Genomic DNA, 12,945 nt, shown 5'->3' with positions numbered 1-12,945 from the left:
GTATTCGGACAACCATTAGTGACACTGGGTTGGAGCAATTGCCGTTAAGTGTCTTGCTCAAGGACACATACGCCCACAATGGTAGCAGCGACGAGCCTTGAACCCATTACCTCTGGATTAGAGGCAGGCGCGCTAACCACTATGCCACGGCGCCGGACAATATGTGTCCGTAAGACACCTAAATTTCTCCGGGTTTTCCAATTCCCTTCCAAAATAATCCCAAACAAAGTTATTCACACGTGACTCGTAAGTGGGCACGAGGTGCAACGCCCATAGTGTATTTGAACCAAACAAGTAACTTACTTTATCCTTGCGAGGCTAGAAAACGACAGTTGTTAAACACGGGTGTTCATACACCTTGCGCCAGCTTACCAGTTACCAAGCACTTTGTGGGTAATTAACTTTCATAAATTTAAATCTATAGGTCAAGATTGCGGGGGTGACTTGCCGGAGCCAAGAGGAATTATTAAAACCCCGGGATTCCCCACAGAAGAGAACCCAACGTCGACATATCCTTCTAATACTGATTGTTACTGGTTAAAGGAAGGGGGTCAATACACACTAGTTCAAGTAACTTTTTACTGTTTTAATGCATGTATGCACCTACTGTTATTTTGAGAATTGCACTTCTTTACTGAATGCCCAAAAAGGTGCGAACTGACCGGTATTTTTTTAGTTTTTTTTTTTGGTAATTTTTGCGCGTATTAATTTTTTGAGGGTTGGAGAACTGTATGGTTATTTTTTTGTATTGTATGGCCGATAAATTCACTTTTTAAAAGAAGAACTTTTTCAAAAATGTATTTTCAGTTCAAATTCTGGGCGCTTACCATCGAGAACGGTCAGTCGAATTCAAACGCAAGTTGCGAATATGATTATTTAAATCTTACGATAACATCAGTGGGGTCGACTATATTTTGCGGGTAAGTTATTAAACAATACATAATATCGTTAAGCTTATGCATAATATCTACTATTCACTATGTAGTAGGGTGGGGGAAGATGGGACGCCTTTAGCACATAATATCCAAATATCCTGATCGTGTTTTAAACAATTAACAACGGTCTATGAGAGTCATGAGGACATAGTTTCATATTTCTTTGGATGTTCTTTGTTTACTACTGAACGGGACGAGAAAATAGAGTTAAAAAGTGTTCCATCTTCCCCCATCCTAATGTATTTATATATAATATTTACTATTTCTATTTACTGTATGCAACTATAGGGAATTTCTTGGTAATTAACTATAATTTTTTTTTATTAGTGATTTTATTACTGAGTTCGGTTTTTCGGTACAATTTAAATCAAAACAGGCATTGTTGCCACTATAACGCCACAAGTTCCATTTTAAGATGCGGTTTGTATGATTTATCACATTCAGCTAAGCGAACAATTTAAAATAATGAGGCTTAAGTTACCATTACTTTACATTAAGTACCTGTTACCACTCTAAGTGGCCGATCCGTCTTAATAAGAAAGAGTTTCCAGTCCCCTGGTCCACTGAAATTGCTCAAGTACCTCGGGCAAGTTCTTAAAGTCGCTGGTTTTTTTGAAACTGTTACATCGTAGGCCGAAGTGTTTCAAAGGCAGGGTGCAAACAAACGTACTTCCGCTGTTGTTTCAAGTGCCAACGATAAGTGTGGGAAGCTAGCTTTGCACAACAATTAGTGACCATCATCTTGCTGTCGACATTCCTGTTGTCAAAGCCACAATTGTTACTTTTAAAAACACACAGTGGGAAATGTTAGGCCCAATCACTTACCACGTTATAGCATCTCACCCATGTAGAATAGAAACGCAGAATATACCTTTAGGGATTGATAACACAATTTTGTGCTTAAGGATTCTATTAAGGTTTTTCAGTATACATTTAGAAAACCTCTACCTATACTGCATCGATGGGCGCCTATACTCTTGGCATGCCATTATAGGTCCTGGATGAGATTTAAGCCGGAGCCTTTCACGCTGCTACCATTGTGGGCGTATGTGTCTTTAGGCAAGACACCTAACGATATTTGCTCCAACCCAGCGGTCAATATTGGGTTGTCTAAATTGTCAACCTTAAATAAAAGTATGAAAAATTCCCTCACAAAACAATGACCCACAAAATTTAATTCGTGGTAACTCGTAGGCCGGCACAAGATGTGTGAAACAAAACACCCGTGTTATAACAACTGTCGTTTTCCGCCACGCGAGGATAAAGCAAGTTACATTCACTTGATAAACGTCTTTGTTTATAGGTTCTTCACGCCCACAGGTGAGATACGTGGTTTCGGATCCTTATACGTCCATTTTCATTCAGACGACTCTGTCAACTACAGAGGGTTCACCGCAAGCTACCAAAGTATTTTTTAGATCTAGTATTAAATTAACTTAGTCTGTAACAAAAAGTAGCAAAAACACTTAAACGTGGTATGATTTGCAATTACTACAATACGTGAACCGTTTAATAGCAAATTAGTGAACATGTGTATGGCATATATTGCAGGGTGGGGTAAAATAAGACTTTTTTATTTTTTTCGTTCCGTTTATTGGTAAACCATAAATATTTACAAATTATATACCCGTATTTTTAAGACCCAAAAATCGCGTTATTGTAAATTGTTAAAAGCATGATCAGAAATAAGGGCTTCAGGTGCCAACAGTATCACATATTACCCCAAACTACTATACAGTAGGGTGGGGAAAGATGGGGCACATTTGCCACGTAATATCCAAATATCCTGATCGTGTTTTAAACAATTAACAACGGTCTATGGAAGTTGCGAGGATGCGGTTTTCCTAATTTCTTGAATGTTATTTGTTTACCACCGAATGGGAGGAAAAAATAGAAGGAAAAGATTCCCCATCTTTCCTTACTTTATATTAGGTTATCACATTAAACAAAAACTAAATAATCAGGAAAGGTGAAAAAAAAATTGAAAAATATATTTTAAGCCAGAAAAATACATTTTCTGAACCATTACTTGCAGCTGTAGAAAACTTCAATCCGTGTGAACCGAACCCGTGTATCAACGATGGCGAATGCGAGATTGGAAGTGGCATTGACCGTGTGTGTAAATGCAAGGCAGGGTGAGACTATTTGTAATATGACTCTATAACCGTGGATAACAGCTAACGGCCATTACAGATCGTTGGCAAACTTTAAAATATGTTTTTTGATGTTTTTTTTTTATTTTTTTATTTAATTTTGTTTATCTTTTTTTTGTTTCAGAACTGAATCGGTTTTTAACCGTTAGCCTGTTTTAACGACTGTCGTTTTTAATCTTGCTAAATCCCATGTCTTCGTTTAAAACATTTTTCAAACTTTTTTATTTTTAGAAGTTGAATTGATTAATACTACTGTGCCCTATAGTTACATAGAAATATATTAGGTTGTGGAAAGGCGGGACACTTTTTCAACCATTTTTTTCGTTCCATTTGGTAGTAAACAATAATTTTTAAAGAATTAATAAATCGTATCCTCACGACTCCCATAGACTGTTGTTAATTGTTTAAAACACGAGCAGGATATTTTTATATTATGTGTTAAAGGTGCCCATCTTCTCCCACCCTACTATATAAATACTTTTTTTTTGCTAAAAGAAATATTTCCTCGATTATAAAACTTTTTTTTCAGATTTCTTGGCGAATACTGTGAAATAGACATCAAAGAATGCGATTCGGATCCGTGTCAAAACGGGGGGACATGCAGTGACGACAAATCTCCGAATCATTACGCTTGTGAGTGTCCAAGACAATGGGATGGAACAAACTGCGAAGAAGGTAAAGAAACTAAAATATTAAATATGAACAGTAAAATAGACTCATTACTGAACTAATGTACGAATGAATGTAACTTACTTTATCATCGCGTGTCGTTAAACACAGGTGTTCATACACCTGCTGGTGCGAGCTTACGAGTTACCATGTATGTTACCTATATAGGGGATTTTTTTATGTGTATAAAACTATACATAGCTCTATAATTTAAAACATACCAATATACATGAGCGTGTTTAGTTTATTTTTTGTGTCACTGAATTTAAAAAAATGTTGTTTCTTTTTGGACATTTTATATAATTTAAGCAATTGTAAACAAAAAAATTAAAATGTTTAAAACCGATTTAAAAGGCTAGTCTAACGTAGGCAGTTTAATAAGCGTTTAATAATATTTGTAAGCAGATATTGTCAATTAAAGTAATAATATTTGCTGATCATTTGTAGAAAGAGGTTCGCCGTGTGAACCTAACCCGTGTCAATATGGCGGTACATGTGAAAACGTTGATTACTTAGCCATATGTACGTGCAAGCCTGGATACGATGGCGAAACTTGTGAAATAAGTAAGTTTTTTGATTGATTTTGCCACAGTAATGTTTACACTATATAACAAAACTCTTTTGACGGATTTTAAAGGGTATTTTTTGGAATTTGAGCGTGTAAAATGTACTTTTATATTTGATGGCCTATATTGGCCAACTATAAAACGTCATTTGGAATACAACTTTATATAAGAAAATTTATGATACTAAACTGTATTTTTTGCTCAAGTATAACAAAATTTATTCAATTGTATTTTTTACGAAAAATAAGATCAATATAAAAAGAAATTACAAATAAACGATTAAATCAATACAAATTGTCTATAACACCAACAAAACGTGCATGGTGAGGGTGGAAAAAAATGGGACACCTTTAGCTCATATTATCTAAATATCCTGATTATGTTTTAAACAATTAACAACGGTCTATGAGAGTTCTGAGGATACAGTTTTATAATTCTTTGAATGTTCTTTCTTTGTTACCAAAGGGGACGAGAAGCTAGAGCAAAATGTGTCCCATTTAACCCACCCTACTATATGTACAATTTCTTGCATTTATTTCGCCAGAAACCGGATGTGGAAACCCTGGAATTCCGTATTTGGATGAACACCGTAGATTTGACACAGGAACGTCGCTCCAGTATTCCTGTATTGAGAAATACGTTATGGAAGGTAAACAGAACACGACCTGTCTATCAAACGGAACTTGGTCTAACGAAATACCAAACTGCATATGTAAGTAATTAAATGAACTTTATACTGTGTGTGATAAAATGGGACACCCTAATAGCATATAATATCCAAATATCCTGATCGTATTTTAAGCAAACAACAGCGCTATATGGAAGTCGGGAGGATACGGTTTAAGAATTCTTTGAATGTTTTTTGGTTTACTACCAAATATGACGAGAAATAGAATAAAACTGTGTCCCATCTTGCCCCAACCTAAAAAGCTATGTCAAATATTTTGTATATAAGCTTGATAAAATGTCAATAATGGCTTGACTCTATCATACAGAAAACACATACCAACAAACATATACGGTAACTGAGCTCGTAAAATGGTACGAGGTTTATAAAACAAAACACCTGTGTTGTAACAACTGTAGTTTTCCGGCCACGCGATGATAAAGCAGTTTAAATTTATTCATTAACTTTAATTATATTTAAATTAAAAAAAATATATATATATATTATTAAAAAAAACTTTACTTATAGTGAACGGAACACAAAACCAACAGTCATCGGACGGGCTAACATCATGGAGTCGTGGCATGATCGTGCTTGGATCAGTACTGACGGTGAATATAGCTGTATTTGGGACCTGGATGTGGTTCAAGAGGTTAGTTTTGTGAGAATGATGATCAAAAACAACATAACTAATGTTACAGTAAAGTTGCTGTTGTGTATTTATGATAAAAAACTAGGTTACCAAAATGCGGCAAAATTTCTTGCAAAGGGCAAAGTATCTGGCCTAAATCCTGGGTGCGGGACAAGTACCTCACTTACAAAGAATCAAAAAAACATATATAGTAGGGTAGGGGAAAACGGGACACCTTTGGCACATAATATCCAATTATTCTGATCGTGTTTTAAACAATTAACAACGGTCTATAGAAGTCGCGAAAGTACCGTTTTATAACTCTTTAAATGTTTATGTTTGTTACCAAATCAGACGAGGAAACAGAACGAAAAAGCTGTCTTATGTTTTCCCACCCCACTATATATATTAAAAAATACGAAGTGTTACACTTATAGCACAAAAATATATATTCTGACCAAGTACGCCATTACAAAACAGAAATACTTTGGTAGCAGCTAGTTATTTAATTTCCAATTAAATCTTAAAAAATACTTTTTTTGTTATTACTGCTAACAGTCCGTGGGCGATTCTTGAGCGTTTGGGAATTACTGGGGGTGGATTATTCCTTCAGCAGACACATTCGATAAACCCACCAAACCCTTCCAATCAAGTAGAGCGTATAAGAACTCTTAGCGTTTGTTCGATCAACGAAACATCAGAGCCGTCCCGTACCTATTCACATACAACTCCTGTTACATGAGGAATTTGGGCTGAAAAGTTTTGTGACCGATATACTGTACAATGAATGTTTCACTTCTGACTCCATTACCTGTTATGCACCAAAGGCGACACTCGAAATCAGGAATTGTTTGTATTTATGAAGCATTTGTATAGAATTTAATACATGTTTTTAAATCCTGCGTGAGCTATAGGGATGGTCGTCCGGCCCGTTGGCAAGGTGGTTGGCACGCCTGCCTCTAACCAGGAGGTAATGGGTTCAAGGTTTGTCGGTGCTTTCATTGTGGGCGTATGTGTTCTTGTGCAAAACATTTAACGACAATTGCTCCAATCCAGTTGTCACTCATAGGTTGTCCAAACTATCAACCATACATAAAAAGGTGATAAAAAACACTCCAAAAAATCACCCATAAAGTAATATACATGGTAACTCGCAAGCTTACATGAAGTGTGTGAACACCCGTGTTAAACCGACTGTCGTTTTCAGGCCATGCGAGGACAAAGTAAGTTATATTCACTCATTCAATCACTTAATAATCCAGATAAAATTAAGCATATCTGCAAGTTAAGATGTAATTCAGTTTTACACGCATGAACCAATCGTTTTTTTGTGTCAGGTAATTGATTGGGAAATTAGTATAGGTTGTTTATGTCTGTATATTTACGAATGTTGTTTTTGTGGTGTACTTTAACATATTATATTAGGTAACTATACCTTAAACTTTATTTCTACAATCAAGGGTTATTTAAAGTGTGGCGTTAAAGTAACAAGTTATGTGTCAAATTGCGTGATGCAATAGCGGCAATTTCAGTTCAGTCTTAATTGATTTGGTAGCGTAGATTTTCGTACACCGTTTTGCAGCCTATCTAAAAACCTGGACATGCAGACTGATGCAGGTAAATGAAAATGTCTGGTATTTAAGTTGTATTTGTTGTAAAAATGGTATGTTAGCAGGAGACGGCGCAGGTAAACGTAACTTACGTAAGCAACCCGAATGGGAACCACCCAGCCATTCAAACACGCATTGCTTGAAGCTGTTTAACAGTTTGACTCGGCAAAAGGTATGTATGCAGTTTGTCTTCTAAATCACTATCATAACCATAAACTCTATAGGAATTTTAGCACAAGTGAAGAATCCTTCAGTGCAGAATAGGCTGATGGAAAGTGTTAGAGGTTGATGGTTAGGGGGTTAGTAGTTATAGGGGTTAGTAGTTATCGGTTAGTGGTTAGCAAGTAGGGTGGGGGAGGGCTATTTACCAGCACAACATAACCACAGTAACCTATATAACCCCATAGCCCATACTCATAACTTTTAAGCCCAAACCACCAACCTCTAACACTTTCGAACAGCCTAATCTGTAACAAACCAGAGGAATCTTCACCAGCGCCATAGTTTGTGCTGTAATGTAGTACCATCACCATATTATACGTGGGGTCAATAAACATGACGTCGCAGGGGAGGCAGGCCTACCCAGAAATTTTCTGAACTGCATAAATCAGTAAACATTGGCATCAAATTTGTTTTAAAAGAATGCAGGTCTAACTAATAACTATCCCTGCCCCCCTACATTCTTAAAAGTTTGGCTGCTATGCTATTATATATATTTATATATATATATATATATATACATTTTATTTTTATTGACTACATATTATTTAACTGTAATTGTGCTGTTTTATACTTATATAGCTGTCACTTTATCAAAGGTTTGATGTACCATTCTACAGTTACTGCTTTTATTTGTATAACCTATACCAAATTAGGGAAAAGTAAAGAAAGTTTATAGATTATTTTTTTATTACTTTAACAAGTGTATCTTTTGGTGCCATTGAACACTTTACAACACAATTCTATTCTGTATGGGTGAGGTCCTTGAGAATTTGGTCCAGATTTGGCCCATGACCCCAGCTTTAATGCAACTTACCTTTTAACTATTTCAGGAAGTGTTTATCCCCGAAAATGGAAACTTTGTAAAGTGGTACAGCTGTGGACCAACTGTGTATGATGCATCACATATGGGACACGCAAGGTCTTATATCTCCTTTGATATTCTAAGAAGAGTTTTGATGGATTATTTCGGTTACAATGTCCTATACTGTATGAATATTACAGATATTGACGATAAGGTAATTACTGGTTAAATTCATTAGACTATATATTTTTAAAAATACTATCAAATTTAGGTGGGCTATTTGATCTGTTAGACCAGGGGTGTGCAACCTTATTACAGGAGGGCCAGGTTTAAGTTCCTGGGTGAACCCGTTGGCCATACTTTATTTAACATTGGCTAGTATGGACCAATAATAGTATTTCTCTTGGATCTTATGTTCTTAAAAGGGGGGTATCTACTAGCAGAAATATAAAGTTCAAACGCATAATTTTCCGAAAAAAACTGTTGTATAAATATATTGTCATATCAAATAAATTCATTGATAAATTTGCAGCTGGCTCCGCAGCCTGCTCAATTTTTCTATATATGTAAAATTTACAATTAAATTTTACGTGTTGAAATGCTAACAGCCTCACTACTCATTCAACTATTTATAAACTGTAGTCTGTAACTAATAACTTAATGTTGTATAAAATACTTAAACAAATACTTTGTACAGATAATAACCCGTGCAAGGCATAATTACTTGGTTGACGAATATTTAAAACAAAGTCATTCTAAAGAAGAAATAATTACAGATGTGTCAGCAGCTTTAGAGGTGAATTAATGTCACTTGTTTATATTTGTGTTTGGTTTAAACACCTGTGCTCTGCTTTTCAAGTTCTATTTTTTGAGAGGTCTTTGTAAAGGACCTGGGATTTAGGCCAGATTTGGCCCATTATTTCCAAAACAGCTTACGAGTTGCCACATAGTAACATTGTTGGTGATTTTGTACAATGTTTTAATGTATAGATGACAACTTTAAAAATTCCATAGGGGACTACATAGTTAAAGCATGTGCTAGTATTGCTAATATGTGTCATGCCTAAGAACACATACCTTTATATGGTAGCAGACCAACAGCGTTAGGCCCTGAACCCACATCTTCTGGCTAGAGGCAGGCATGCAAAGAAAAAGAACTATAGTACTACAATTGGATATATTTATATTATATATATATGTAGACATTTTTGTTTTGTAGGAATTTTCCAAAAAAATATGTTAAAAAACTAAACTACTGCAATTAGATATATGTTTATATTTGACATTATTTGTATATATATAATATATATATATATATGTAGAAGTTTTTTGTTTTGTAGGAATTTTCAGAAAAATTGTCAAAAACTGATGATCCTGACAAGAAAGTGATGATGGAAAGATTGTTAAAGCAAGCTACATTGTCAGTGGATAAGTTAAAAACTACAGAGATGCCTGGGGAAGCTGTGATCGCAGATGTGGTGAATCAGGCTAAAGACCCTGTTGCAAACTGGCTAGATAAAAAAGTGGGTTTAGGTCTAGGAATACTATCAGTGGCGCAGCCAAGGTTAGTTTTGGGTGTCGCGAATCTCATTTAAAAAATGTTTTTTTATGCAAATTGAGCACTCTTTTACTGTTTTCTGGCTGCGACAATGATTTTTATTCTATATTTTCTGTTATTTTTCTTTAGTATTTACTTTTTAGTTTGACTTTTGTACATAAAATATTTGAGTTATTTTTACAGGCCTGTCAGAAATTTAATTTATTTACATTGGGCTATCTTAAAATGTGGACCAGCCTTTTGGTATTTATATAATTTCTCGTAAAATACCCATTGTGTGTATAGTTTGTGTTATTTCTTTTTTTCTTATATAAAGTTTAATTAAATTCATTTCTTGATTAGCCTGTATAATTAAAAATGTTTAAAATTATTTTATTACATTCAGTTTGATTGCATATTATATATCTACTTGGTCATTTTTTATAATTCCATATAAACGTTACAATTTCTGGTAGTTTTTGAATAGTGAGTATGCTTTGCTTTATCCATGCGTGGAGGAAAATAACAGTTGTTATAACACGGTTGTTCTGTTTCATACACCTCGTGCCGGCTTAAGAGTTGAAACTTATGTTACTTTCAGTGGGATTTTTTGTATGGTTGACAACTTAGACAACCCATTAGTGACCACTGGGCTGAAGCAAGTTCCATAAGTGTCTTGCTCAAGAACACAAACACAACTACAGCAGCGAGCCTTACCACTTTTAAATTCTAAAACACTTTTAAAGTCCGGCGCCATGGCATAGTGGTTAGCGCGCCTGCCTGTAACTCAGAGGTAATGGGACCAAGGCTTGACGCTGCCACCATTGTAACATACATTGTAACTCGTAAGCTGACAAGGGATGTTAAATCCGTGTGATAACGCGACTGTCATTTTCCGGCAACGAAAGATAATGTAAGTTACATTCATTCATTCAATATATCTTTACAGCATGGAGCAGGTGTGACAGACAACTCAATATTTTCAGCTCTACCTCAGTATTGGGAGCGTGAATACTTTGAAGATATGGATGCCTTGAATGTAAGTAAATAAGAAAACTGAGAAGGTCAATGCAGTAGCACCCTGGGTGAATGGGTAATGGGCTAACCCTGGGCCTGGCCCTAATCCTAGGACCCATGGAGTGGGACCTAACCCGCATGGAATAGAATAAGTAAACAAGAGTTTAGAAATTAATTTATGAGAATTTTATAAAGAAAAGTTTAAAAACATATGGTATGTTAGAAATGCGACCGGGTGCGCCCCCAATAAAAAGTTAGACCAACTTGCGAACTTAAAATCTCTCATTGTCTCAGGTGCTTTGTCTTGCACACACAGAATGCTTTTGTTTAAAATTATAATTAAGAAATATCTCTTTCATGCTTAGACTAGACGTCGACATACATTAAATGCTCATGCATGTTATTGCTTCTATTGTTCTCATAACCGCTAAAGGTGGCTGTACACAGTATCCGGAATTCGTCCATTTTGTCTGTTTTTTCCCAATTTCGCTGCCGCATGCGGAACTCTGTAATGGGTTTGCATACGACTTCCCAAGCGAATTCGCATGCCGGATACTGTGTACAGCCACTTTTACCCACACAAAAATACTATTTCCCAGGTTTCCCCACCCGATGTCTTAACACGTGTGAGCGATTATGTTCCTGAGATTGTAAAATACGTCGAAGAAATTATAAAGAATGGATACGGTTACAAATCCAATGGTTCTGTCTACTTCTCCGTGTCTCAGTTTGATTCCTCTGACGACCATTTCTACGCGAGACTTGTCCCTGAAGCTGTAGGAGACCTGCAAGCTCTACAAGAAGGGGAAGGTAGGATAGGAGTAAAAAAAATTATAAAAAAATAAAAACTTGAATAAAAAAATGTGATAATCTAATATTCAAGCCATTGTCGCCTATCTTTTGGAAGGGCAGGCTTAGAATCTACTAATATTTTATTTTCTTTACTGATATCATTATTTTAAATTCTTTTACTGATAAGTGATAATATTAGCTTGTTTTCTTTACCGATATTATTATTTTAAACTATTTTACTGATATCATTTTTTAACTTTTTTACCGATAATATTATTTTAAATTATTTTACTGATATCATTTTTTAACTTTTTTACCGATATTATTATTTTAAATTATTTTACTGATATCATTTTTTAACTTTTTTACCGATATTATTATTTTAAATTATTTTACTGATATCATTTTTTAACTTTTTACCAATAATATTATTTTAAATTTATTTTACTGATATTATTATTTTAACTTATTTTACCAATATTATTAGTTTTAACTTATTTCTTTACTGATGCTATTATTTTGACCTCTTTTATCGATAATATTTTTTTGGCCTTTTATTGATACTATTAAATTATTAATATTATTTAACCTCATGGAAATGCTATTTCAAATTGTAATAATATATGCAGGTTCACTCAGCAGTGTGGCTGATCAATTGAATGAAAAACGTGCACCAAATGATTTTGCTTTGTGGAAAGCTTCGAAACCAGGGGAGCCATCATGGGAATCGCCATGGGGCAAAGTAAGTTACAGTTGTTTTTATAGATGTCTAATTTTTGAGGTATTAGGGTGTCTTTTGGACTATATGTCCTGGTATAGGCGTCTAACATGGGTATGCAAGGTATGCTTGTACACCCCGAAAAATCAGAATATCCCTGGTTACCAAGTATTAATGCATAAACGATTCAAACATGTCTTAAAATAGACACTGTATAATGGTGATAGCGCAATGATCAGTCTATTTACCAAATGAAAGGGAATAATGTGGCAGCTAGCAACTTTTTTTTGTTTTTAAAACTGATGAATACGTTGAGTTTTAGAAGTTACGCGCCTATATGTCATGTTATTACCTTACCTGTTTAATTTTCACTGGCCTGTTTAGTAGTATGTATATGTACAGTGTATCATATACTTCAAAAGTATCTGTATTCTGTACGGTGTTTTATATACTTTATTGGTATATGTGTTCTCTATTATATACTTTATTGGTACCTTTACTTTGTATTACATACTTTAATAGTATTTTTACAATGTATTATATAGGCTACTTTGATGGTATTTGACTATCTACAGTGATTTTCATGCATTCATGCCCATGTTAGACACCTATGTTAATGTTATTTT

General features: G+C 34.8%; 2 protein-coding genes across 2 annotated transcripts in view; both read left to right on the top strand.

The window, feature by feature from the left end:
• LOC113474606 (fibropellin-3-like) overlaps positions 1-6,363 on the top strand; it is a 7,758-nt gene extending 1,395 nt beyond the window's left edge. Inside the window, exons 2-10 of the mRNA XM_026836367.1 lie at positions 425-570; positions 808-920; positions 2,239-2,342; positions 2,971-3,070; positions 3,618-3,763; positions 4,205-4,321; positions 4,868-5,035; positions 5,519-5,642; positions 6,180-6,363. Of these exons, the coding sequence (XP_026692168.1) occupies positions 425-570; positions 808-920; positions 2,239-2,342; positions 2,971-3,070; positions 3,618-3,763; positions 4,205-4,321; positions 4,868-5,035; positions 5,519-5,642; positions 6,180-6,363 (1,202 nt within the window). The remainder of the gene's footprint in view (positions 1-424; positions 571-807; positions 921-2,238; positions 2,343-2,970; positions 3,071-3,617; positions 3,764-4,204; positions 4,322-4,867; positions 5,036-5,518; positions 5,643-6,179) is intronic.
• A 737-nt stretch (positions 6,364-7,100) lies between these two features.
• Positions 7,101-12,945, top strand: part of LOC100180961 (cysteine--tRNA ligase, cytoplasmic-like) — a 12,708-nt gene continuing 6,863 nt past the window's right edge. Inside the window, 8 exon segments of the mRNA XM_026836366.1 lie at positions 7,101-7,238; positions 7,294-7,403; positions 8,284-8,469; positions 8,953-9,051; positions 9,596-9,778; positions 10,742-10,831; positions 11,409-11,619; positions 12,231-12,514. Of these exon segments, the coding sequence (XP_026692167.1) occupies positions 7,223-7,238; positions 7,294-7,403; positions 8,284-8,469; positions 8,953-9,051; positions 9,596-9,778; positions 10,742-10,831; positions 11,409-11,619; positions 12,231-12,514 (1,179 nt within the window). The 5' untranslated portion in view covers positions 7,101-7,222.

The sequence above is a fragment of the Ciona intestinalis genome, chromosome 1 (assembly GCF_000224145.3).
Source record: "Ciona intestinalis chromosome 1, KH, whole genome shotgun sequence".
Lineage (NCBI taxonomy): Eukaryota > Metazoa > Chordata > Ascidiacea > Phlebobranchia > Cionidae > Ciona > Ciona intestinalis.
The sequence above is the reverse complement of the archived record's forward strand: the minus strand, read 5'-3'. Positions and strand labels throughout refer to the sequence as shown.